Source organism: Spermophilus citellus (genome assembly GCF_964194105.1).
Source record: "Spermophilus citellus genome assembly, chromosome: 12".
NCBI lineage: Eukaryota > Metazoa > Chordata > Mammalia > Rodentia > Sciuridae > Spermophilus > Spermophilus citellus.
Window position 1 is genome coordinate 15927460 of NC_138198.1, and position 22799 is coordinate 15950258.

Sequence of the window (22799 nt, forward strand, 5' to 3'; positions counted from 1 at the left end):
TGCCGCTTCCTCCATAAGAGGGAACGAATGGTATCTGTAGCTTTGGCGACATTCTCATCAGCCTGGGACTTTGTAAGATATCACTTGGTTCCAAGAAATTGTGAATTATGTCATCCTCAACAACAACGTTGTCCCAACACTGCCTCAGCCACCTGCCTGTGCTTCTCTGGGTCTCAGTTGCAAAATCCTGAACTCCCTTCCGGGGTACAGATCACAACATCATCTTTCCAAGAGCTAGGGATTTATTTTTCCTTCCCAGTCAATGTTTTTTGATTACTTTGCTAGTTAAAGACTCCTTCAAGTTCCCCAGGTAGGAACAGGACCACCATCCCCATAGCCAAAGCTTTGGGCATAGACTCCACCAGGCGAGTAAACAGATAACAAGAGAAAAGCAAAGTGGAATCTGTGTTTGCGTCCGGATGAGGAGGAAAAGGGTTGCATCTTCATTTGTCTTGTGAAGATGAAACATTATAAAATCTTTTTTTAAAAATCATTTTTATTTGCAATGCTGGGGATGGAAGCCGGGACCTTGTCCTGCCAGGCAGGTGCTCTCCCAATAAGCTACACCCCACCCCACAGAACCTTTATTTGAAATATGAAGGCAGAACGTATGGCTGTTGTGCAAGATTCTCAAATGCAGCCTCAAGAGCTACATCCTGGCACGACCCCTAAGAAGGCTCAATCGCCGCGGGAATGGTGCTTCAGTTCCATCCACAGCCACAGGTTTGGTTTTCTCGGTCGTCCTACAACAATCTGTAAAGATGTCCAGAACTGAACTTTCAACAGTACAGGTCCAGAGAAGGGACAGCCTATGTCAGTTCATTATTTTTCTTTTAGTGTTTAATATATTCAAGTACACTCTGTGGATCAGCATTCTATGATCATGTAGGAATTAAACTAGATTTAGATGTCACTTCCCAAGGACCATGACAGCTTCCCAAATAGGCTATGCAGATGGTCTCAGGTCCCCTTCTGCTTTCACAGGGGAGGAAGAAAACTGAAGAGATACACATCCACCAAAAACAAGTAAAGCTGTAGAAGGCTGTCCTCTCGTTACAACTCCTTACCACTAGGCAACTCCCCTGACCAAGTATGACTTAGGAACTGGAGAGGGTGGGGATGTGGCTCAGGGTGCAGTCCCCAGCACCACCCCAAATAAACAAACAAATAACAAAAGCTGGAATTAAAAACAGAGCCAGACTCTTAGGAAACAAAAACAAGGAGACATGACACCTGACTTGAAATTATCAAAATATTCATTTTTAATACTAAAAGCCATATATCAGCACTCCATTTTTTTCAATTTTTGATCATTAACAGGCATTGAATTCAGATGTAAGAACATGGTCTCCTAGACAGAAAATCTACTCACCTAAAACTGATTCTATTAGTTTCCCATAGAAGTACAGAAGTCTATAAGAATCAACCATGTGCCCCCACACATCGCATCTGTAGTTCTAAGTTTAGGGCTTCATAGGACGTAGGAATTTGAGAGCCACTTCACAGAAGGACAGAAGCACACTCAATGTGCATGTGCCCGTGTCAGCCTGAGCATGCACCAGGGCGCGGGTGCTTCCTGGGGAGCAGGGTGGTGCATCATGCAAGGAGCGGTATCGGGCACCTCTGTGCTGGGCAGATGCCACCTCCGATCGCACCTACGTTCGGTAAGCAGGCTGTTATAGAGTACGTGTTCCATTTTTATCGCACGAGGACTGTCAGCGGTTTATTCCACAGTCACTCCTCAGAGGTTCAGCCCTCCCCTGACGTGCGCAGGCCCACAGCCAGCCTGGCTGGCCTGAGCCCCATGAGTCCTGCAGGAGCCGGGTCTTTGGCTTGGCACTAGCTATGGCACGCAGCCAACACCGCTCTTCACCGGGCCGTGTGCATTCTGAGCAGGGTCCAAACGGAAAGGAAAGGCGAGGCTAGGCACTCCAGGCGGGCGAAGGTGAGGACCACCAGGAGCCCTGCGGCTGCGCAGTACGTGCTCAGAACAGTGCCCTCCAGGGGGAGGAAGCACTTGGAGAGGGCGTGGTCTCTGGGCGTGAAGCTGCCCTGGAAAAGAAATAGGAAGGTACTCTTTCTGCAGAGGGCTAGCACTGCAGCCCAACTTAGCGCCAGGGGAAAGTCTGCCCTGAAGGGGTCTCTTGGTGAGGCTGGGGGAGCCCTCCCACCGAGACCAAGTGATCAGGGCCTTCGGCCTGCGCTGCCGCCACCTGCCCACACAGGCACTGGCAAGAGGAGGTGAGGCAGGCGTGCCTGGGGGAGGGGATGGCGATGCGGATGGATCTCGCCATTCGCGCTCACTCTGGCGCTGGGGGCTCCCACCAAAGAATGGGGGGCGCCTGACAAGAGATTCAGAGCTCGTCAGAGACCAGGGAGCAATGGTCAGCGAGGAACAGGCAGATAAGGGTGTTCTCATGCCACTCCATGCCCACACACGCATGCCCACACCTGTCCACAGGTTACTCTCTGTTTTTGCGGTGCTAAGGATGGAAGCCAGGTCCTTGTCATGCCAGGCCAGCGCTCCGCCCCTGAGTCACATCCCGGCCCCCACGGGCTTCCCCTGGTCGCCAGTGCACAGTGTGGAAGGACAGTGGAGAATGTTTTCATACACTGGGAATTTGACAATACGAGGGTCCCCCACCTTTCATGAAGTAAAGCACCTGCCACAAAAGCATCCGTGAGCCAGGCGCAGGATCCCATGACCAAAAGCAGGGTGTGGTCGCTCCAGCCGTCACTGATGGACCAACACTGTCCATCAGCCGCAGACGCGGCAGCACTGTCTGCCGGGGCAAACGAGTGCGTTTGCAGAATGAGACAATCGAGTGTTGGTGACAAGTGACAAGATCTTGCCTCCTTAGAAAATGTCACACTCAGAGTGTGACATGGGCAGACACTGCCCTCTGCACGGGGCAAGGCACACCCAGGAGATGCTGCTTGCGGTAACTGCCCCAGGACCCAGCTCTGCTCATTTGTTCCCACGCAGCTGCTGGGACGCGGGAGAGTGACACACCACGGTGTGTAGGAGGCTCACTGATTTCTGGCTTTTGTACCTTCTTACAGATTGCAGCAATTAAATAGTTGATTACTGTGTTGACTTATATACCTATGAAAGCTTTCAGATGAAAATAAACTTTCACGTTACCATGATGAAACTGGGGTTGTTTCTGTTCCGCCAGCTGAAAGACGGGACACTGATCTCTGGGACGCCCCCGCGGTGCAGCACCTCACAGGCGCTGTGCGTGTGGCCACTCAGGATCAGGCGTGGCCGGAACCACCACAGCAGCTGGGCCCAGGGGACAGATAGTTAGCGCTAACTCCGCTTGGACCACCACCCCCCGCCCCTGCCCGGGGCCACCATGTACTGAGCTAAACACCCAGTTGCTACAGAGGATGGGCTTATTTTCTCCTCCAAAAATAATCTTGCTTATAAAAAGTAAGGCTTGTTAATACCCAGCCTCATAAACTCTACTCTTCTCACCCCAGGCTTTACATGTTTTATTTTTATAAACATTTTTACAATTTTATTTCATATTTTCCATAAATATATTTAAATAGAAATTCATTCACTTTCAAGTATAAATATGAATCTTATATTTCATTATCTATAAATGCTATTTATGACTATATTTGTTATATATATTTAAGAAAGTACATTTTTAATTAAGACCCTAAAATTTTGACTCTAAGTGCCCTTTACACTCCAAAATCCATTGAAGTTTATGAGAATGACTGCAAACAATAGCCGAGAATGTTACAATGTTCCCAAATGGAGAAAGGAGAAAACGACTGCGGAGTCCTCCAGGGGCCCCCGGTCCTGTGCCCCCGCCCCCACCCAGGCGCCTCCCACCCCTGACTAGCCACGATGCACAGGGTAAGAAAGCAGGGCCACCCTGGCATGGGGTCCACCCACTGGCACACCTTCTGTGAGGCCTCCCGAGAAAGCACGTCGTACTTCTCCTGGAAAGGGATGTTCCTCTCCTCCGGAGGAGCCGCATCTTCCCCAGAGCAGTTGGCATCGCTAGCGCGATACAGCGGGTAGTGCTGCCAGGACCCGAAGAGGAGATGGATGTAACTTCAGGAACCCCCAGGTGGCTTTGCCCAGCCCGGCTCCCACCGCCCCAGCTCACCTGCAGGAGGATGGGTGCAGAGGCGGGCAGCTGCTGCCCACCCGCACACTGGCTGGAGCCTGGCACCTGCTGGTCAGAGGTCAGCCGTTAACCCAGCGCACCTGGTCCGAGGCAGGAAGGGAAGGGGGAGCCCAGCAGCGGCAGGAGCACAGGCCTGTACCCGAGGACCTCTCCTACCTCCCGGGAGCAATTCAGTCTGCGAGAGACTTCAGTGAGTTCAGCCTCTACTTCAGAACAGATGCCGCAGCCGTCCCCTTCCAGCGCCACACTGTTGACCATCACAAAACTGAGGCAGACAGGGTGGGCAGGTCAGGCCAGGGCCACACAGGCCTGAGCTCCTCTCCCCATCGTTCCTCAAGTACCACTGAGCATCATGGTGGGAAGAACCAAGCCAAGTCACTTCCAAGTCTTGCCAGCCGTGTGTACGGCATCCGAGGCAGTTGCTCCCAAGAGTCGGCAAAAGGATTTTTAACCATAAACTAGTAGGAAATCCCAGACGGCAGAAGCTCTGAGCTCAGGCTGCCTGTCCTCTTGTCATCTAGCCAGAAAGGCATGTCCCTGTGTGAGTTACTTAGCCCCTCTGTGCCTCACCTGTCATGGTGGGGTGAGAACAGTAAGCCCTCCCCTCAGTAGGTCAGTAGACTTAGAGACCTCCCCCTCTCCAGGTGCACTCAGCGGGTGACAAGGGGTATAGGTGCTAACTGCAGCTGGCAGGGCTGGGTAGTGCCAGGCCCAGACAAGGCCACCCCTCCATGGCTCCTGCACCTACAGACCCCCAACCCCCGACTTGCTTTATCTCCCATGCAAACACCACCTGGGCATGGAAAAGGGGCCTGTCAGGAATGACTCTGAAACTCAAACAATGAGGCCGAAACATGAGAAGCATGTTTAAAGTTTCTGAATCACCAACAGGTACTGTGTCTCCATGGTGACACAGCAAAGGAAGCTACCTGCTAAGGCTGCCCCGCTCCAGGCAAAGGGAGGGAAGAGGAACGATTCAAATGCTCTATACTACCCATGCAGGCACTTGACAGAGAGGGTCTCACTGGACAGCCCCCATCAGCTGGGTCGGCCTCAATCAGGAGTTCTGGGCACCCACAGGAAACATAGCCAAAGAGGAAACCCTCCTCTCCCAGCCCTCCTCTCCACTGCATCACAACCAGAGTGGTTTCCTAGCCTTGTCTTGGTGCTGCAGACACAGACCAGAAAGGGTCCAGATGTTGGCACTGGAGTGGCCTCAAAGAGGGCCGCAATGTGAATGGCCAGCTCAGGGTTGGGAGGCTCCGTCTAAAAGCCAAGACTCATGGAAGCTGCAGGAGTGCCCCCAACACACCAAGTCCCAAAACTCCATGATGATGGACATGAGATAAAGACACCTTTGCAAAACGGCTGGTGAAATGCAGGGACACTGCACCAACGGCCGGCCGGGAGGAGTCTGGCGGTTCACTCTGGGTTGCTAGGGAAAACCTGGGTGGTGTGAGGCCTCCTGTCAACTCCAGGGTAACCAGTGGCCAGGACTGGTCCCACAGAGGGACGCTTATCTAAGATACCAGTCCAACAGATAGTGGGTCTAACTGAACAGGGTAATCACCTTCAAAAAGGAAGTCTCTAGGAGTGTAGCTGAGAGATAGAGCTTTCTATGAGCAGGCCAGAGGCCCTGGGCTGGGCCCCAACACCAGGAGGGGACAAGGAGGAGGGGGGAAGGGAGAGGAAGGAGGAGGAGGGGAGATGGAGGAGGGGGAGGGGAGAGGGAGGAGGGGGAGAGAAGAGGGAGGAGGGGGAGAGGAGAGGGAGGAAGGGAGGGGAGAGGAGGAGGGGGGGAGGGGAGGAGAAATGGAAGGGAAGAGGAAAGGAAGAGGAAGAGGAACAGGAGGGGGAGGGGAGCAGCCTCCAAGGATTCAGATCTTCATAAGAATTCACGACCAATACTCACTTTACTCCTTTCCAAGAAAACAGCCTATCGGAGCTGAACACCTCCTCAAATCGTTTTACTTTGTAGGGGCTCATCCTATATTCAGTTGTCAAGAGAAACATTTTTTCAGATTAAGCCATATCAGAACCTTGGAGTTATTCTGAACATTGCAAGTAACTTTGAGGATCTGAATGTCACACTAGCACCTTTAGGTGAGAGCTCCAGCTGACCCCAGGCTAGAGAAGCTCAAATCTTAGCTCCACTACACACCCTGAGGCCCCAGGCAGGTTGCTTGGCGCCCCAGGCAGGTTGCTTGGCTCCCAAGGACCTCGTATCCTCATTGGAGCAAAGAGTGAAACAACAGGCCCCAGGAAAGACCAGGAGATTACCACAGGGAAGAAACCTGAGCAGGCTCCTATGAAACACTGCAGCCCCACATTCCTGTGAGCTGTGCAAGTCTCAATGGTCTTGTTTTCTGACTCCTAAAGAAAACAGTGTGGCCACTGATTCCTAAGGGCACGGTGCTTCGTTCCTGCAGCAGACACTCGGTGGACGTTCCACTATGTTCAGGGTCCCTGAGCAGCTCACACTCCCAAGCTTGGTTGGAGGACAGGCTCCCCTCACAACACAGGTGAGGCTTTGCCCTGCATCTCAGCAGGTCTGACATGAGCGGGGAACAGTGACTTGGTGAACCACTTACTCATAGTGAAAGCCAATGTCGTGGTTGCCCGCGACCACCTTCAGCTGCACATGACCCGGGTGTCTGAACATTTGCCGAAAACGCGCCATCTCTTCCTCCCAGGCCTGGGGAGACAGGGTCACTGCTGAGGGCCCAGAACCCTCTCTGCCCACAGCTGAAAATTAACTCTCGGGTCCAAATCAGATGCTCATAAAGCTTAAAAAATTGGGCTGAGGCTGGGGCCCAGTGGCAGAGCACTGGCCTAGCACATGTGGGACACTGGGTTCAATCCTCAGTGCCTCATAAAATCAAATAAATAAAATAAGGTTAAATTAAAAAAAAAAAACTTTGAGTTTTAATTCTTCGTAATACCTCTTTCCCCAAGACTACTACAATAGCTTTCATCCTTTATTTAATTTGATGCCAAATCTTAACAGATGGTGTCTTCCTCCATCTTTAAACATTTTTAACTGGCAACTCCCCCAAATTTTTGTTTCAGGCACTTGTTATTCCAACGTCCCCAGGCACAGAGCCCCAGGTCAAGAAACGAGGAGAACAGACTCCTGGGAAATGCTGACTCTTAGGTCCACCGAGACAGAGGAGGCAGACAAAACCTTTATTACAATAAACATTTCAAGTATTCTGACATTTATGTTAACTATTTTTACTTGCTTTGTCTGGCTATGTTACCCAGGATGGCCTCCAACTCCTGGGTTAAGTGATCCTCCTGCCTTGGCCTTCCCAGGAGCTGGGACTACAAGCACACACCACCATGCCAGCTCCTCCTTATTTTTATAAGGTAAAAATATCAATTGGATGAACACCCTGGGTGGGCCAAAAAGAAATCAACAAAAACAAGAAACAAATCTATTCTGGATAGTAACAACTTTATCCTAAAAATGTTAAATACAATATATGATTCAACATAAAGAAAAGTGCTAGATAAAGCCCTTCCTTTACAAAGAATTCATGGTAACAAATGGTATTTAAATTTAGAATAACAAATCTAGGAAATCATAAAATGTTGCTCTTAATTTGCAAAAGCAACATATAATCTAATTGAATAACTAGTTGCTATTTACATACAATATTTCCATTATCATGTTTAAATAGAGCCTACATTATAACAAACTTGCAATTCTGTAAACAGTAAGTTCCAATCACATTTGAACCAAGTTGTAGCACTGTTCTGGGAAATACCAATGAATTTTATAAGAGAGATCCTCCAAATAAATCCTTTCAAAAAAAAACATTAGTGACTGAACATTTTTAACTAAGCAGCAGGAGGAATCCTTCATTCATCTCCAGAATATCATGAGCAGAGCCTTCAGCCAGCTAAAGGGAGAACAACCTCTCTGTCTGGTTTACTGAAAGGCTTACATCACACCAATACCCAGGCACATGTCTGGGGCCCTCTGAAGGAAGAAGAACCCCAAGGCTCCTTCTATGCCGCTCACTTAAGAAAGAAAATCAGAGGAGAGTAGCAAGGAACATTTGTAGCACAATTATCAGGATGTAGCAACTAAATAAAACAGGACTGGGGTGTGGCTTAGTGGTACAATGCTTGCCTAGCATGTGTGAGGCCCCGAGTGCCATCCCCAGCACCACTACCACCACCAAAAAAAAAAAAAAAAAAAAATGTGCCCCATTAGGTGTCCATTTCAACATACATTCTGTGATTTGGTGATCAATGAAACAGCAGCCATCCTGCCCACTTTTCCCTTTCTCAAGAGGTTAACAAGACTGTGAATTCAAGCCAAGCAATATCTGGCCATCCACACATTTCCTACCTAGACAAATACAGGATCGGGAACCTAATTCAAGGTTAGAATTGTGACCTGGACACAGGGGCGCACACCTGTGATCCCAGCTACTCAGGAGACTGAGGCAGGAGGACTGCAAGTTTGAGGGCAGCCTCAGCAACTTGGTGAGATTCTGTCTCAAAATGAAATAAATAGGCTGGGGATGAAAATCAGTGGTAGAGCACTCACCCAGCATGCGTGAGGTCTGGGGTTGGATCTCCAGCACCACAAAAGTAAAATTTGAAATTAGCATTATACACAAATTCTAAGATTCTTCAACTACATTTCTAGTATGAGCCCTAAGCAGTATATCCACGCGGGCCAACACAGCTTCCTGGCCATTCTGCACTGCGGAGGTGACTCCCCGCGCTGGGTGAGGGTGCCCAGGTCCTACCTTGGAGGAGCTCCACTTCCCTTCATCAAAGACGTCCCCCAGAATGAAGACGACTTCCGGCTGCAACAACCACAGAGCAGTCTGGAAGGCCCTCTCCATTTGCCATTCCCTTGAGGACAACAGGAAAAAAATAACCCGTCAAGATGCTCCTTGGCAGAGGCTACTTCTGTCTTCCTGGCCATTTAACAAGTGAAGCCAGGGCCGGGCCTGGCTCAGTGCTGGAGTGCTGGCCCAGCAGGAGGGAAGCCCTGAGTCCTTCCCCAGGTCCACAAAGACTAGCCGAGTGAGCTGAGTGCTCCCGCCCTCCTTCCACAACTCCACTCTTGCTCTCCCACTTTCACGCCAAAGGGCCACTGAGTCTGAGTCTGACTGAAGTGGGGAACACCCAGGCAAGGTCGCACATGCCCGTCATCTCGGCAGGAGCATCGCAAGTTCAAAGCCAGCCTGGGCAACTTAGTGAGACCTTGTCTCAACGTAAAAATAGTTAATAAAAAGGGCTAGGGGTGTGGCTCAGTGGTTAAGCACTGCTGAGTTCAATCCCCAGTACCGAGAGAGAGACAGAGAGAGAGAGAGAGAGAGAGACAGAGTGAGAGAGAGGGAGAGAGAGAGAGAGAGAGACAGAGAGAGAGAGAGAGATCTCAGCTTCAGAGCTGGGGTCTCACTCTGGCCTGGGACTCGTACCTCTGCTGATTCGCAGCCACTGTGCCCCCCACCTTCCTTCTTTCTTCACTCATCCCTGAGGACCTCGCAAATCACCCACCTCCCTGGCCTAAGTTCACCCACATCCACAGCCCTCTGGGCATGCTGCCTCTTGTTAGGATGATAAGAGTCGAAGGGCACAACATAGGGTAGTGAGAGAAAGCAGTGGGGCTCAGGCCAGGAGCAAGGAGAGCCCCCATCCCTGAGACGGGGAGCTGCCCAGCTCTGCCCACAGACAGAGGAGGAGCAAAGCACAGAGTCTGCACAGGGGAATATGACTCGGCCCTGGAAGGAAAGTCACCCTGAGCCCTGGGCAGCAAGGTGGACCTGGAGGATCTTCGCGCAACACAAGAGACGCAGAATGACTCCATCTGCATGTGGTGTCCAGAGCAAGCCAAATCCACAAGCACAGTGAGAACAGCGGTCACCAGGGGTAGGGAGCAGAGGGGACAAGGAGCTGGTGTGTCATGAAGAGAAGGTTCTGGAAGGAGGGCAGGACAGCTCCACAACAGCGTGGATGTGCTTCGAGCCACTGTGCGCCTACCATGGTGGGGACGATTAGCGGATGCTGTGTGCATCTCACCACACTTACACACAGGCTTTTAAAAAGCCTGCTGGTGGAAAATCAGAAGGTCCACATTGGGGAGACGGGTGTCACCCTTCCCCAGGGAGCCAGCACACCCCTGAGGCCCAGGGGACTCAAAGTCACACACTGTCCAGGCAGGAGGAAGCCCCGCCCAGGCCTGCCCTCCCCACCTGGGTCACGCCCACCTCCCTCACAGCTGTGAGGTCCTCCCAGTCCTGATGGGGGGCCAAGGCCCTGGTAACCCCTCGGACTCAGAAAGCCCACCAGCAGCCTAGATCTGAGTCCCTCTGTAGGACAGATGTCCAGTAAACACTAAGTTTAAGGGAAACTCAAATGTCCCCAAATGCCCTTCTTTGAGAGAAAAATAAGAGTAACTCAAAGCCACTCCACCTGACCCATGGGGACAGGGCTACCCTTTCTGCTTCCAGAGTTCCAGAACACAGTCCTAACTTCACCTCTTACCTTCGCAACTTGTCCAGCCAGTGGCCAGTTATTTCCCCGAGCAGGTGGGTATCGGCCAGAAACATGGCCTTCAGCACAGGGCCCCGTTTGCCTGGGGCTGGAGTTCCCACCTCCGGCCAGCGGCACCAGAAGATGACGAGGTAATAGATGAGAAATTCACAAAACAGGAGAGAGGCCAAGGCCACCACTGTGAGTTTCAACAGCAAGGACCTTTTCCTCCTCGACAGGCAGAAACTGTGTCTCCTGAGCCAGCGCGTCAGAGCCATGTCTCCTGCCCAGGGTCACCGGCCGTGGGGTCGAGTCCATCAAGAGTTCACCCTGAGAGGGCCGTGGAGCCCGGGGAGCGGGAGGCAGCATCCGGCTCGGCTGTGTGCCTACAGGGCAAGGACGGGACTGGGTTAGGTTCCTCCAACGGCCAGTATCAGCACCTCCCTCCAGGAGAACCCACTAGGGCCCTGGGACCAGCCAACAGGTAGAGCACTCGCCTAGCACACGGGTCCTGGGTCCCAGCCCAGCACACAAAAGCAAAGGGATAAGCAGAACCAGTGACCCACACAATCCTAGCCACATTCCCGTCTGGACTTCAACACTGTAGTACACCCAATGTCACAAGATAAACACTGACTCCTTCGAGTCTCCCTACTTCCGTGTGCCAGAATAACGCTGTGAGGAGGATCCTCCCACTAAGATGATCAAAAGGTGTGTGTGTTTGTTTTTCATGTTTTCTGTGGTGCAGGGGTGGAACTCAAGGCCTTGGGCACCCTGTCAAGCATTCTACCTCCAAGCTACACCCCAACCCAAGAAAGTGGAATTGGACAGATACAGGAGACACCGTGGAAACCCATCAGGAGGGTGTGTGCTAAAGCCGGGATCTAATGGGAAAAAATGTAATCTGACTCCCAGAAGAATTCACCTCAACCACCCCCATGATATTAAAAGTCAACAGGGTCCTAAGCCCTAGGATGCGCTGCTTTTGGTGTGACCCCACACTAGGACTCGGCTTTTCCTTAAAAGAAGCATGGACTACGTGCTTCAAAGTTCCTAGCGATTCATCTCACACTGGACAGAGGCCAGGAGCTCAGAGCCACCCTCCTGAATGTGGATGCTGAATTCTGCAGCTGGATTCTGTTTCCACAGAAATGGTTTCCCCCACAAATTAGGCTTGAATTAGTCTTTATAAGAAACTTATGTACAGTGGCTTCACTTTGGGGTCCTTAAAAATGTTGATGGATTCATTCTGAATTTTAGATGAACTTTCCAGCCTCTAAAGACATTGTCTGTTAGCCAGGCATGCCTGTCATCCCAGAGACGTGGAGGCTGGGGCAGGAGGATCACAAGTTCAAGGCCAGCCTCAGCAACTCAGTGAGACCCTGTCTCAAAACAAAAATACAAAGGGCTGAGGATGTGGCTCAGTGGTTAAATGTCCCTGGTTTCAATCCCTGGTATCAAAAAAGAAAAGAGGCATCTGTGTTTGAGACTCTGAAGAGCCACATTATGAGAAGATACCCTGAGATGGGCTCTGAGAGATCCACCTCAAGGTGCTGCAGCTCAGGTACAAAAGGAGACTCTGAGAAGAGCAGTGACCCACAGGGCTCAGTGACCTGTCAGAGAAGCCCCGAGGTCTCAGGGGACTGACAGGGATAGTGAGACAATGGCCAGCAGCCCCGAGGGAGTCCACAGAGGGAGAAGGTCCTCTTCTGCAGAACTTTCTCATGTGAGTCCAGGAACTTCCCCTGGCTCACAGGCGTGGAGTCAGGAACAACCTCACGTCCACTGGGCCAAAGGGGCATCTCAGAGAAAGCCAGTCTTCAGGATGGTTTCACATTTGATCACAGAAAAGGAAGGACAAACCCCAGTCCCTTACAAAACTCCCCGGCTTATGTCACGGTGGTGTTCTATGACAAGCAATCACGAAGATATGGAAAGTCTTCCTGGAGCAGAGTAAGGCCCAGCCGCCTGCACGTGGAGCCATCGTCCAGAGTTAAGGATGTTCCTGCAGAGCGGAGATTCCTGCAGGACCTGGTCAGTAGGGACATGGCCATTGCAGCAGCCCACAGGAGCTCCCTCGCCAGGCTCCAGCCCAGCCCTCAGGGTCCACATGCTAGATCTTACCTGCCCCACCTGAACTTTCTCCTCCCCTCTGTTTTCTCCGAGTGGAACCCCATGGGCCATGAAACCAGAATCACCAGGAACCTTGTCCTCCAACCAGGGACACCTCTGAGATGATGGTAGGCGCAACACAGCAGTGGTGAGCCAGGACTGGCCCAGCGACTGAGGATGTGCAGCACCCTGCACATCACACTGCCCTGAAATTCTAGTGCTGAACCTGAGAGCCATGAGCAGAAGATTGCTATTTTCCACTCCACCTGTACCAGGCACAGGGTGCCCATGCAGCCAGGCCGGTGGCCTCTGTACCAAGTACAGGGGTGCCCCTTCAGCCAGGCCCATGGCACCTGCCTGTCATCCCAGCAACGGGCAAGGCTCAGGCAGGAGGACTTGCAAGTTTGAGGCCAGCCTTGGCAATTTAGTGATACCCTCTCTCAAAACAATTTTAAAAGGGGGCTCAGGGTGTAGCTTAGCGGTAGCACAACCCTGGATTAAATCCCCAGTATCGAGGGGAAATGATGGTACCAGGCCACACTGGTGTGGAGCCATCGTCCAGAGTTAAGGAGATAAGAGAAGAGACAGGCTTCAAGGAATAATGACAGTGTTCCTTTTAGAGAACCCAGTGGCCTTTGTTTGATTAAATCAAACATGCCCAAAGCAATTACTTTGTCTTAATACCTCATTTCTTTTAAAAGGCCTAGAATCTCCTACTCCTAAAAGGGAAGCCCAAAGCAGCAGCTGAAACTCCCTGCGGCCCTGAGGAGTGTGAAGAAGGTGTCCTGCCCCAGAAGGGCTGGGCTTAGGAATCTGGGAGAAGCTCAGCAGCTGTACAGGTTTCACATCCCCAAGATCAGACACCAGAAGGAAACTTTAACCACTGCTCTCTCTTCCACACCCACTTCTTTTCTTTTCTTTTTTTAAATACTTTTTTTTAAAATTGTAGTTGGGCAATACCTTTATTTTATTTCCTTATTTTTATGTGGATTGAACCCAGCACCTCACACAAGTATTTTGCTGCTGAGCCACAACCCAGCCCCCCTCTTCTTTTCATCAGAGAACCCTGGAGCAGTTATGAGTAAGAGGAGCAAGCAACTCCCAGGTGGGAGAGGCTGCAGGCCAGGAAGGCAACTCTGCCCCAGCTGGAGTTCAGGAGCCAAAGCGACACAAAACCTCTAACCTCCATTGCATTCCCCCGGCAACCTGGGCTCTACCTGACCCACTCAGTGGGACCCAAACGGTTAGCCACCCACAAGGAGGCCATGCTGCCACCAAAAAAAGGTGAGGGAGGTCCAGACCTCAGACTTCTGGGTTCTTTTTTCCACAAAGAAATAAAAACTGTCCCACAGAGAGTCTTCCAGCCAGGGACGTGGCCAGCAGGAGAGAGAGAGAAGAGGGGAGGGCAGGGAGACATGTGCCAGAAAGCCTAACACCTGTGAAGCCGCGCTCTGTGATAATGTGACCCTTTAACAGAAAAGAGAGATGAAAACCATATTTAGGCAACTTCTGTCACCAGATCCTTAAACAATTGCTTTTGCTTAAATCTTACAAAACTCCTTTTCTTCCTCTACTCAACAACTTACTGTTAGTACTTCCAATGTTGTCTGCAATGTTATGTCCAAAACACGCCCTTTACCTCCTGAATTCATAACAGGGCCCCGGAGGCTACTTTGGCTGAAGGTATTGACTCTCTGCTGGGCTCTGCAGGTTCCTGATGGGAACCTTGAAGCAGGACACACTTGGCCCAACCTTCATTCTGCAGCTGTCTCCCTTTGCTATCTGAACTTGGATCCGATTACTGATCGACTCTGAACCTAAACATGGTAATCCCTTAAGGAGAGACTGTCTAAAAACTGGAAACCCGCAGTTGGTCAGCCCTAAACTCACCTAACCTTGCTCTCCCCAATTCAAGGCTGGAGGCACTGAGATAAAGAGGAATGAAGGTGTGTCCAAGATCTGCAGAGACATCATCAGCGGACAGCAGCTTTCAAGACCACCTATTCTAGACCACTGCTGCAGCTGCTGGAACAGGCAGGCAGTTGCAGGCAGATCACCCGATGCTGAGACTGCCCCCTCACTGACAGTCCCAAGGATGCCCCTAAGCAGGAACCATCATCTCCAGATGGGATCCGACCACCCCTCATGCAATGAGGACTACAACACCTCCCAGGACCAGACCTGAGACAATGACCAACCAGACCACAGCGTGAGCAAGACCTTGAGTCAAAGACCCCAACTCTTCCCCCGTCTGACCCTGAAGCTCAGGTCAGTGCCCTGGCGACAGGCTGAGGACGCCTGGCCCCTGATTTCCCAGGACAGCTATCAGAGCGAGACTCCTCGATTCCTCACCAGCACTTTTCCCACTTCTCCTTTGGGGCGAGAGGCTGCACCTGGTGTGTTGGGGCTCCCCAATTGAAGCCCCCTGGTTTAGGATGATGGCAACAAAATGAAGACAAAACCATCTGAAGAGTTGATAGGGATAGAGAGAGGGATCATTCTCTCCCCAGGAGTGGCACCAGCAAGGCTGCCAGGCCCTTCAAAGGCCTTTCAAAACGAGCTTTAGGAAATGAGAAGTCAGCCCTACCTTAAGGGTAAAAGTGACCTCCTCATTGCACACACTTCCTGGGCCAACTAGAGGGACAGCTGAGGGGATCCTGCTATGGCAAGCAGGAGCTACTCAGACACTCCTGATGGGAAGACCCCTGCAATGCAGCCCTGCCTTCTTGGTAGGAAGGAAGCAGCAGAGCTCTGTGTACAGCTCACAGCTCGTTCCTCTTCAAATATTCTGCCTTCTGCTGTGAAGACCCACCAGCAGAGACAAGAGCCACACTGAATGGACGGGAAGCCAGACCTGCAGCCCAGCTCTGTGACCTGAGGCAGGCTGCTCACCCCTTCTGAACCTCACAACCTACAACACCAACCTCACTGTGTTGTGCAGATTGACAGAAATAATCTACACAACTGTTCTTTTCTAAAAATAATTGTGTGTACGTGTGTGTACGTGTGTTTGCATGTGTGTGCACGTGTGTGTGCAGTGTGGACAACTGACGCTCCAGTCTCTGCACACCTAGTATGTGATCTACCACTGAGTTACACCAAGTCCTGTAGAGCCTTCTACAAAGTAGATATGTCAGGATTTGGTTTGGAGGTAAACCTCAGCATCCAGTGAACCCCAAAGGGCTTCATGCAATGATGCTCAATTCAAAGGGCCAAAATGGCAGTGGCACACACCTGAATTCCTAGCAGCTTGGGAGGATAAGGCAGGAGAATCATGAGTTCAAATCCAGCCTCAGCAACTTAGTGAGACCCTCGGCAACTCAGAGAGACCCTGTCTCTAAATAAAATATAAAAAGGGGGTAGGAGATGTGGCTCAGTGGATTCAATCTCTGGAACCAAAGGACCAAAATGGAGTTAGGGAGAATGAAAAGGCTGAGGACTGAAGACAGCTTAGAGGCTGTGGCCACCCAGCCGAGCAGTTCCTCGACTTCCTGAGTCACCTGTCATGTGAACCTTCACCTTTGCCTCAGCCAAGGCTCTAGACCTCCACCCCTGCACAGTGTGCGAGTAAGTGAACGTGCCACTCCCGAACCTGGCTCTTACAGGACAAGAAGAGAAATGGGCCTCTTTTCCTGAGACTAAGTGAGCAGGGATCTGGCCTTCCCCAGAGCTAAGGGAGTGCCTGAGGCCCAAACAGGACAGTCTCATCCTGCCCACACAGGAAAGATGGGGAGATGTGGGCACTTATCTCGAATCATTAAACTGTACAACTAAAAAACAAGAGGTTTGGACAAAGAGCACACACTGTGTGCTACTCTCCCTATGATTAATGAATGAATGATTCTATCCATACTATGAGGATTCCTGTGTTTGCTGCTGTACTGGGGATTGAATCCAGGGTGCTCTACCACTGAGTTACACCCCCAACCCTTTTATTTTATTTTATTTTGAGACAAGACCTTGATAAATTGCTGGGGCTGGCCTCAAACCTACAATCCTCCTGCCTCGGCCTCCAAAGCAGCTGAGATGCCAGAAGCGCATTAGCAGATTTGGGATTAAAAATCAAAATTACTTACTCTATTACTTATTTCACTTTAAAAGCTCAAGTTTCCAGTTTTATTATCAAATGATAACCCAAGAGAAACTTCACCATCATATGGTCTGTATAGTACCATTTGAGCTGGCCTAGGATTGCAAGTTAACAGGTACCTCTCTGGACTCCTCCTGACAGGTGTGTAAACAAGACAGCCAGACTGGACAGTGAAGGCCCTGAAGGCCCTCTTCAGAACTGGAATGCTGACCTTGTTATGTTCTGATTTCTATCACATATGTACATTTTACTCCTATTGTCCCATGACAACAACAACAATAACAAAAAAGCAAAACAAAAATCCCAACTTGTTAATATCTATCACAGAACTTTTCAAAAAGCTTAAAGAGACTCATTACTGGTTTATGAAATCAGTTTGATGATTTGTGACCATAATTTTTAAAAACTAAAATAACAATAGAAAATACTAGCTTGTACAGTAGGGACAAGGTGTAGTCAAGTTAATTTGATGAAACTTCTGTTCCCATTTTAAAACACCTGTATCTATGTGTACTGCTCACAATACAAAACGCACTTCACTCTGTGTTAAGGGTTGGGGATTTAGCTTGGTACTCGAGTGTGGGAGACCAACCTCGCACGTGACTGAGTCAGAATCCCCGGCTGGGTGCTGAGGCACTCAGTCACAGAAATGTGGCAGAGCTTTCCCCATGACCTTCTTGGATTCAAGGGACAGTGTCTTGTGCATAGGTATGTCTTGCTACAGCCCCAGGGGTGAAGCTATGCTCACCTGCTCCTTTGTAATATAACCCCTTGCCCTGTTTAGGATTGAATCTTCCATGGAAGTGCCTTGTGTGTGTCCCCTTCTCTTACTGAGCCCTTGGGTGTGGCCCACCCAGATGTCAGTCAACTTGCTGACAGTGGACATCATGAAGATAGACTCAGCCCCCTGAAACCTGACCCCTTGCCTCATTTGAATAGCTTCTCCTCAATAAAAGGGGTCAGTGTGTGCTCTCCCTCTCTCTTCCTGTGGACCCTTAAGGTCAGAGGAGCACGTCACAGCGACCCCAAAGAAAAAGGTATTTGTGTATCTTTTGTGGTTATTTTGCACAGCCCAGTTAGCCCAGTTTACCTGGAGTGACCCCTGAGCCTTTTAATCACAAGAACAGAAACCTGGCACTCAAGTACTTGCCTAGCATGCTGGGGACCAAAGCTTGGATCCCTAACACTGGAAAAAAAAAAAGTGTAGATTTAGATTTAAAAGGAAGCCCTCACATAGGACAGGCTATATGGGCAATGACCAAACAAAGACTGCATTTTACCCTGAGACTCCATCATGTAAGAAATACTTATCCCTTAAGAAAGCCCACCTCTGTACTCATTAATAGTTACCTAGCATAGCATACTTGGCAACACAAAGTAGCAATCCTTATACAATGTAAAATTGTTCTCTTTGTTTCCATTTTTCTTGGGCAATGTCAGAGATTGATGTCTAGACATTAGTAACCATTCTCTAACTTGTGCTGAACTAAGGTCATTTTGATCCACTTCTGCTTGCTTGCTGCTGTGCCAACCTGGAAGTCCCGTGGGAAATACCAATATACCCCATTGCATTGTCTCGCTAACTGTCCAGTTCTGCTTCTGTACCTGTTTGCTTGCAGCTATGTCAACCTGGATGTGGTTTTTTGCCTTTAAATATCCTAAAATATATTGAGGCTTGAGGCTGTTCCTTGCACAGACAGTTATGGGTCCTGTAGGGAGCAGTCGCCAACCAGCCAGCTAAATGCAGACTCTTCAATTTGGACAAAACTGGGACTTGATGTGTTTTCTGAGCAACCTGCCCCACAACATCTGCACTCCACTATCGAGATCACCCCATGACCAGGATTCAGCATGCACACACACAGAAATCTATTGATTCAATGGCTTTCAAGTAGTCTCATTTTACCAAACATTTGAGAATTACAAAATACACGTGCTCACCTTTTTGTTCTATCACCTTTCTGTAAATACTTAAAAGTCCACAGTCATATAAACAGGAGGAAAAGAAGTCATTTTTTTCTGCCTTTGATAAAAAGTATTTAAAGAATGGAAATGGGCTGGGGATGCAGCTCAGTGGTAGAGCACTCGCTTCGCATGCACAAAGCCCTGGGTTCCACTGCCAGTGCTATGGGTGTGTGTGTGTGTGGGGGGGGACTGGCAAACAGGTGCAGCCACCCCTGTATGTGGCCTGAGAGGAAGAGCTAATGCACTCACCCATTGACTGGAGAGAAGAGGGACAATCTTCCCTTGAGCCTCTTTAGAGAACTTTTTTCCTCAAAGAGCTATAAATAGAAAAGTGACCTAACTTTGGTTTTCCCCTGGGCCCTGGGGACCCAGGCTGCTTGGAAGTCCATAATCCCAGTTGCAGATCTCACAAGTCACCACACACCATCCAAAAAGCTAACAGTGTCCTATGTGAGGGCTTCCTTTTAAATCTAAATCTATGCTGCTTTTTTTTCCAGTGTTGGGGATGTAAGCGTTGGTCCCCAGAATGCTAGGCAAGCACTCGAGTACCAAGCTAAATCCCCAACCCTTAAATCTATTACTTAGATATATATTTTTTCAATATATATTTGTTTTAGTTGTAAATGGACCTTTATTTTATTTATATGTGGTACTGAGACTCAAACCCAGGGCCTCACACATGCTAGGCAAGTGCTCTACCACTGAGCCACAACCCCAGCCCCTATTACTTTTTATATTTAAAGAAGAAAAGGAGGAAGAAGAAGGAGGAGGAGGGGAGGAACAGGATAAACAGGAGGAAGAAAGCTTTGGGAGTCTGGCTTCCCAGGAGAACCCATGAATCTCGTCACCTTTTAAAGAATGAGAAAAACATGTTTAGTTGCTGAATGATTTTCATTTAGTGAACTACTGTCAAGAAAACTCACCAACCTTGAGAGTAAAACAGCTGAGAACATAAGGAAAAGGACCGGGTTCCATCACCCAGTAACCCCTACCCCCATGTAGCTGGGGGGGGGGGGGGGTAAGCCTTCTGCACAAGGCCCTGGATTCCATCCCCGGCGCGGAAAACTACAAGTAAGTCTTTCAAATTATAAAATACTTATGTTCAGAAAGTATACTTCATTGTTCTATACTGCCCAACACATAGAAAAAAGAGCTGCAAATGAAAGTAAAGTATTTTATCCATAGACTGACTTCTAACTTCAAAGCTAATATCCAAATCTTACCCCCAATAGCCTGGGGGGAAAATAGCATTTAAATACACTAAATATGTAGTTTCTTCTCTTAATTGTTCATTATCTTAAATACATTATTATCACAATCTCTCCGATGGCTATTTACATGTGAAATCTTTAATCTTAAGTGTTATTTTAAAATAAGAGCATTTTTATTCAATCTACATGGATAAACTACAGAGCGAGAGGCCCCTACAATTTAACATACGACCTTTAGTCAGCCAGAGTTTCCAGAAAATAACTCGTTACAGAAAACTGCTTTTTCCATAGGTTTATTTGCAACCCCAAAGGACCATAAAGTTCCATTTTGCAGTGATAAAAAAAAATTAGCTATGACCCTTGAAGTTCATCCTGACAAGAGGATACTTACAAAACCCCAGGGCGCCGGGACCCCGCGGGTCCCCGGAAAGGCCGAGCCCGGGGGTTCTGCTGTCCCACGCGCCGCACCAGGCCAGCCGCCTCGCAGCTGGGCGGAGCATCCCGCGGCCTTCCTGTTCCGCAGCGCCTCTGAGTCACTGTCGCCAGGAACCCACCTCCGCCGCCCCGCCCGCCGGGGAACCGAGTCCCCGGGCGGCCCACCCTTCCCGGCCCGGCGCCCGCGTTCTGGAGCGCGGGCTGCGGAGGTGGCCCGGCCATCGCGCCCCGGGCCCCGCGGCCGGTGCTCCCGGAGGAAACCCAGCTGGCGCTCCGCGCGACCCCATAGAACGGATCAAAATAAAGGCACAAGCGTACCCGGGCCGCGCCGTCCTCGCCGGCCCGCGCCGCCCTCCTGGGCTTCCGAGGCCCGGTGCGCGCGGGCCGCGGCGCTGGCTGCCCCGGAACCTCGGAAGTCGCTGCCCAGGGCGAGGGCGCAGGAGGGAGCTCGGGAACGTCCCGCGGGACAGGGCAGAGCGAGGCGAGGCGCCCTCGGGAGGTCGTGGGCGCCGGGGACCGGCCGGTGGAGAGGAGCCCCGGAGCCGAACTGTCCGCGCCGCGCGCCCGCAACGGCGGCCCCCGCGCTCGCGCGCTCCCGCCCGGAGCCACCAGCATGAGTGACAGCTTCGGCTCGGGTCGCATCCCGCCGCGAGTTCCTGCCGTTGCCCACCCGGGGCGCGCCCGGCCCCTCCGCCCCAGTCCCGAGGCCGCGCGATGGGCGCCCTGCGCCTGGCCCAGCTGAATGGGCCAGTCGAGGAGTGGCCACCTTGGCAAGGGCTGTTATAAAATGTCCCTTTGCTTAGGAGGTTGGTTGAAGGCCCTTCACTTGGGCCTGCACAAGTGTCTGACGGCTAACCGTTTGAGCGACCTTTCATGTGTGAAGGCAAAAAAGCCACCCTGGGATGGACTAAGGCAGCGGTCTTCCGAGTGTGCGCCCGGAGACCAGCCTGGACATTTACGCATGCCCAGACAGTTCACCGCTCACCTTTCCCCTCACCTGCCACCCCTGCTGCTTCATCCCGTGTATGTTCCCAAACTCTAACTCTGGAGGGTGGATTTGAGCCTGGGGCCCCCTCCTCCACACACTTGGACGCCTCGGGAATAAACTCTGCAAAATTGATGGCTTTAGAATTGGCATGCTGGACGACAGGCAGAACAAGGCTGGAGTGGTCACCAAACTTATAAAACAGCGAGTTAATAAAATAAAAAAAATTTTGAGAAAACTATTTCTGAAAATAGGTAAATATAGAATAGTTTAACATAGACCACAATATTTTGACCTCGGTTTTTTTTTCCCCAAATAGCATATCGAATAAATAATTCGCACTTTGTCAAATTCACCACAATAAACAAGATTTTTTTTTTCAGTGCTGGGTATGGAACCCAGGACCTTATGAATTCTAGACAAGCATACATAACCTTGAGCTACAACCCAGCCTAGGCCTGTAATATTTTTAATCCCAGTGTACAATAAGGAAGCCATGAAAATCCCCTCCTTTCCAATAAGAAATGGTGTTTGAGAGCCCCAGAAGATGAAGCCCAGAGGCCAGTATTAACATTTTAACCATGTTTACAAACATATATATATATATTTGCCTGTGTCCTTTCAATGAACCCTGGAGGGAAATGACACCGCCTTTCTACCTCTGGGCACTATGGACAAGAAGAGCTTCAACTGAGTGTACAACAAGGGAGAGATCTTGGGGAGCCATTTAGAATTCTCTCCACCACCCGCGGTATTCGACCTTCATTTCAAGAGATAACACAAAGCCTGGAGAAGTCTCAAGGTCTCTCTCAGAGTAGCCCTGGTACTGAACTCTTCATAGAGCATCACCAGAAAATCAAACAAGAAATCTAAACCAAGGGATGGAACCTCTAAACCATGGATGGAACTGGAGGACATCAAGTTACATGAAATAAGCCAGACACAGAAAGAGAGTGCATCCTCTTCTGGAGTGGAAGATAAACAAAGTAGACCTGAATGTAGAATAGTGACCTCTAGGCACTGGGAAGGAGGTAGGTGGATAAAGAGAGGATCGGTTTTATCAGGCACCTTGTGTGCATGTGTGGAAATATCACACTGAATGCACACAATTAATGCAGGTTGATCAAAGCTAAATTATATATATATATATATATATATATATATATATATATATATATATATGAGATACATAAACCAAGTTATGCAGGGGAAGGGGAAATAGAATTTGTGCAAAAAAAAAAAAAACAATGTAAAAAGGAAGTCAGATATAAAAGCAGATCAGAGCTATCAGAAGGAAAGTTAGAGAATCCAGTTTTAATGTGAAATATTATTTCTAGTCTGTTTTCTTG

General features: G+C 49.9%; 1 protein-coding gene across 3 annotated transcripts; it reads right to left on the reverse strand.

Annotated features, from left to right (window-relative positions):
* Positions 1 to 1234: 1234 nt before the first annotated feature.
* On the reverse strand, positions 1235 to 22326 carry MPPE1 (metallophosphoesterase 1). Of its 3 annotated transcripts, none has more exons than XM_081263442.1 (10): positions 20784 to 22326; positions 10665 to 11038; positions 8918 to 9026; positions 6743 to 6846; positions 6064 to 6138; positions 4308 to 4416; positions 4131 to 4199; positions 3922 to 4044; positions 3146 to 3286; positions 1235 to 2052 (listed from the first exon to the last, which is right to left on the reverse strand). In XM_081263442.1, the coding sequence occupies exons 2-10, from the start codon at positions 10928 to 10930 to the stop codon at positions 1870 to 1872; spliced, it is 1179 nt and encodes a 392-aa protein (XP_081119568.1). In that variant the 5' UTR covers positions 10931 to 11038; positions 20784 to 22326; the 3' UTR covers positions 1235 to 1869. The 3 variants fall into 3 exon arrangements, with proteins under 3 accessions (XP_081119568.1, XP_081119567.1, XP_081119569.1); XM_081263441.1 differs by lacking the exon at positions 20784 to 22326 and adding an exon at positions 20422 to 20747; XM_081263443.1 differs by lacking the exon at positions 20784 to 22326 and adding an exon at positions 20422 to 20744 and having other exon boundaries at positions 4131 to 4196.
* Between the last annotated feature and the right edge of the window lie 473 nt (positions 22327 to 22799).

Bases quoted from the DNA above. Each gene is read 5' to 3' on its own strand.
- MPPE1 (XM_081263442.1), bottom strand. From the start codon at position 10,930: ATGGCTCTGACGCGCTGGCTCAGGAGACACAGTTTCTGCCTGTCGAGG. The intron at 9,027-10,664 runs GTAAGAGGTGAA...GTTGTCCTCAAG, and splicing joins TGGCTGGACAAGTTGCGAAG to GGAATGGCAAATGGAGAGGG. The intron at 4,200-4,307 runs GTAGGAGAGGTC...ACCTCTGACCAG, and splicing joins GACTGAATTGCTCCCGGGAG to CAGGTGCCAGGCTCCAGCCA.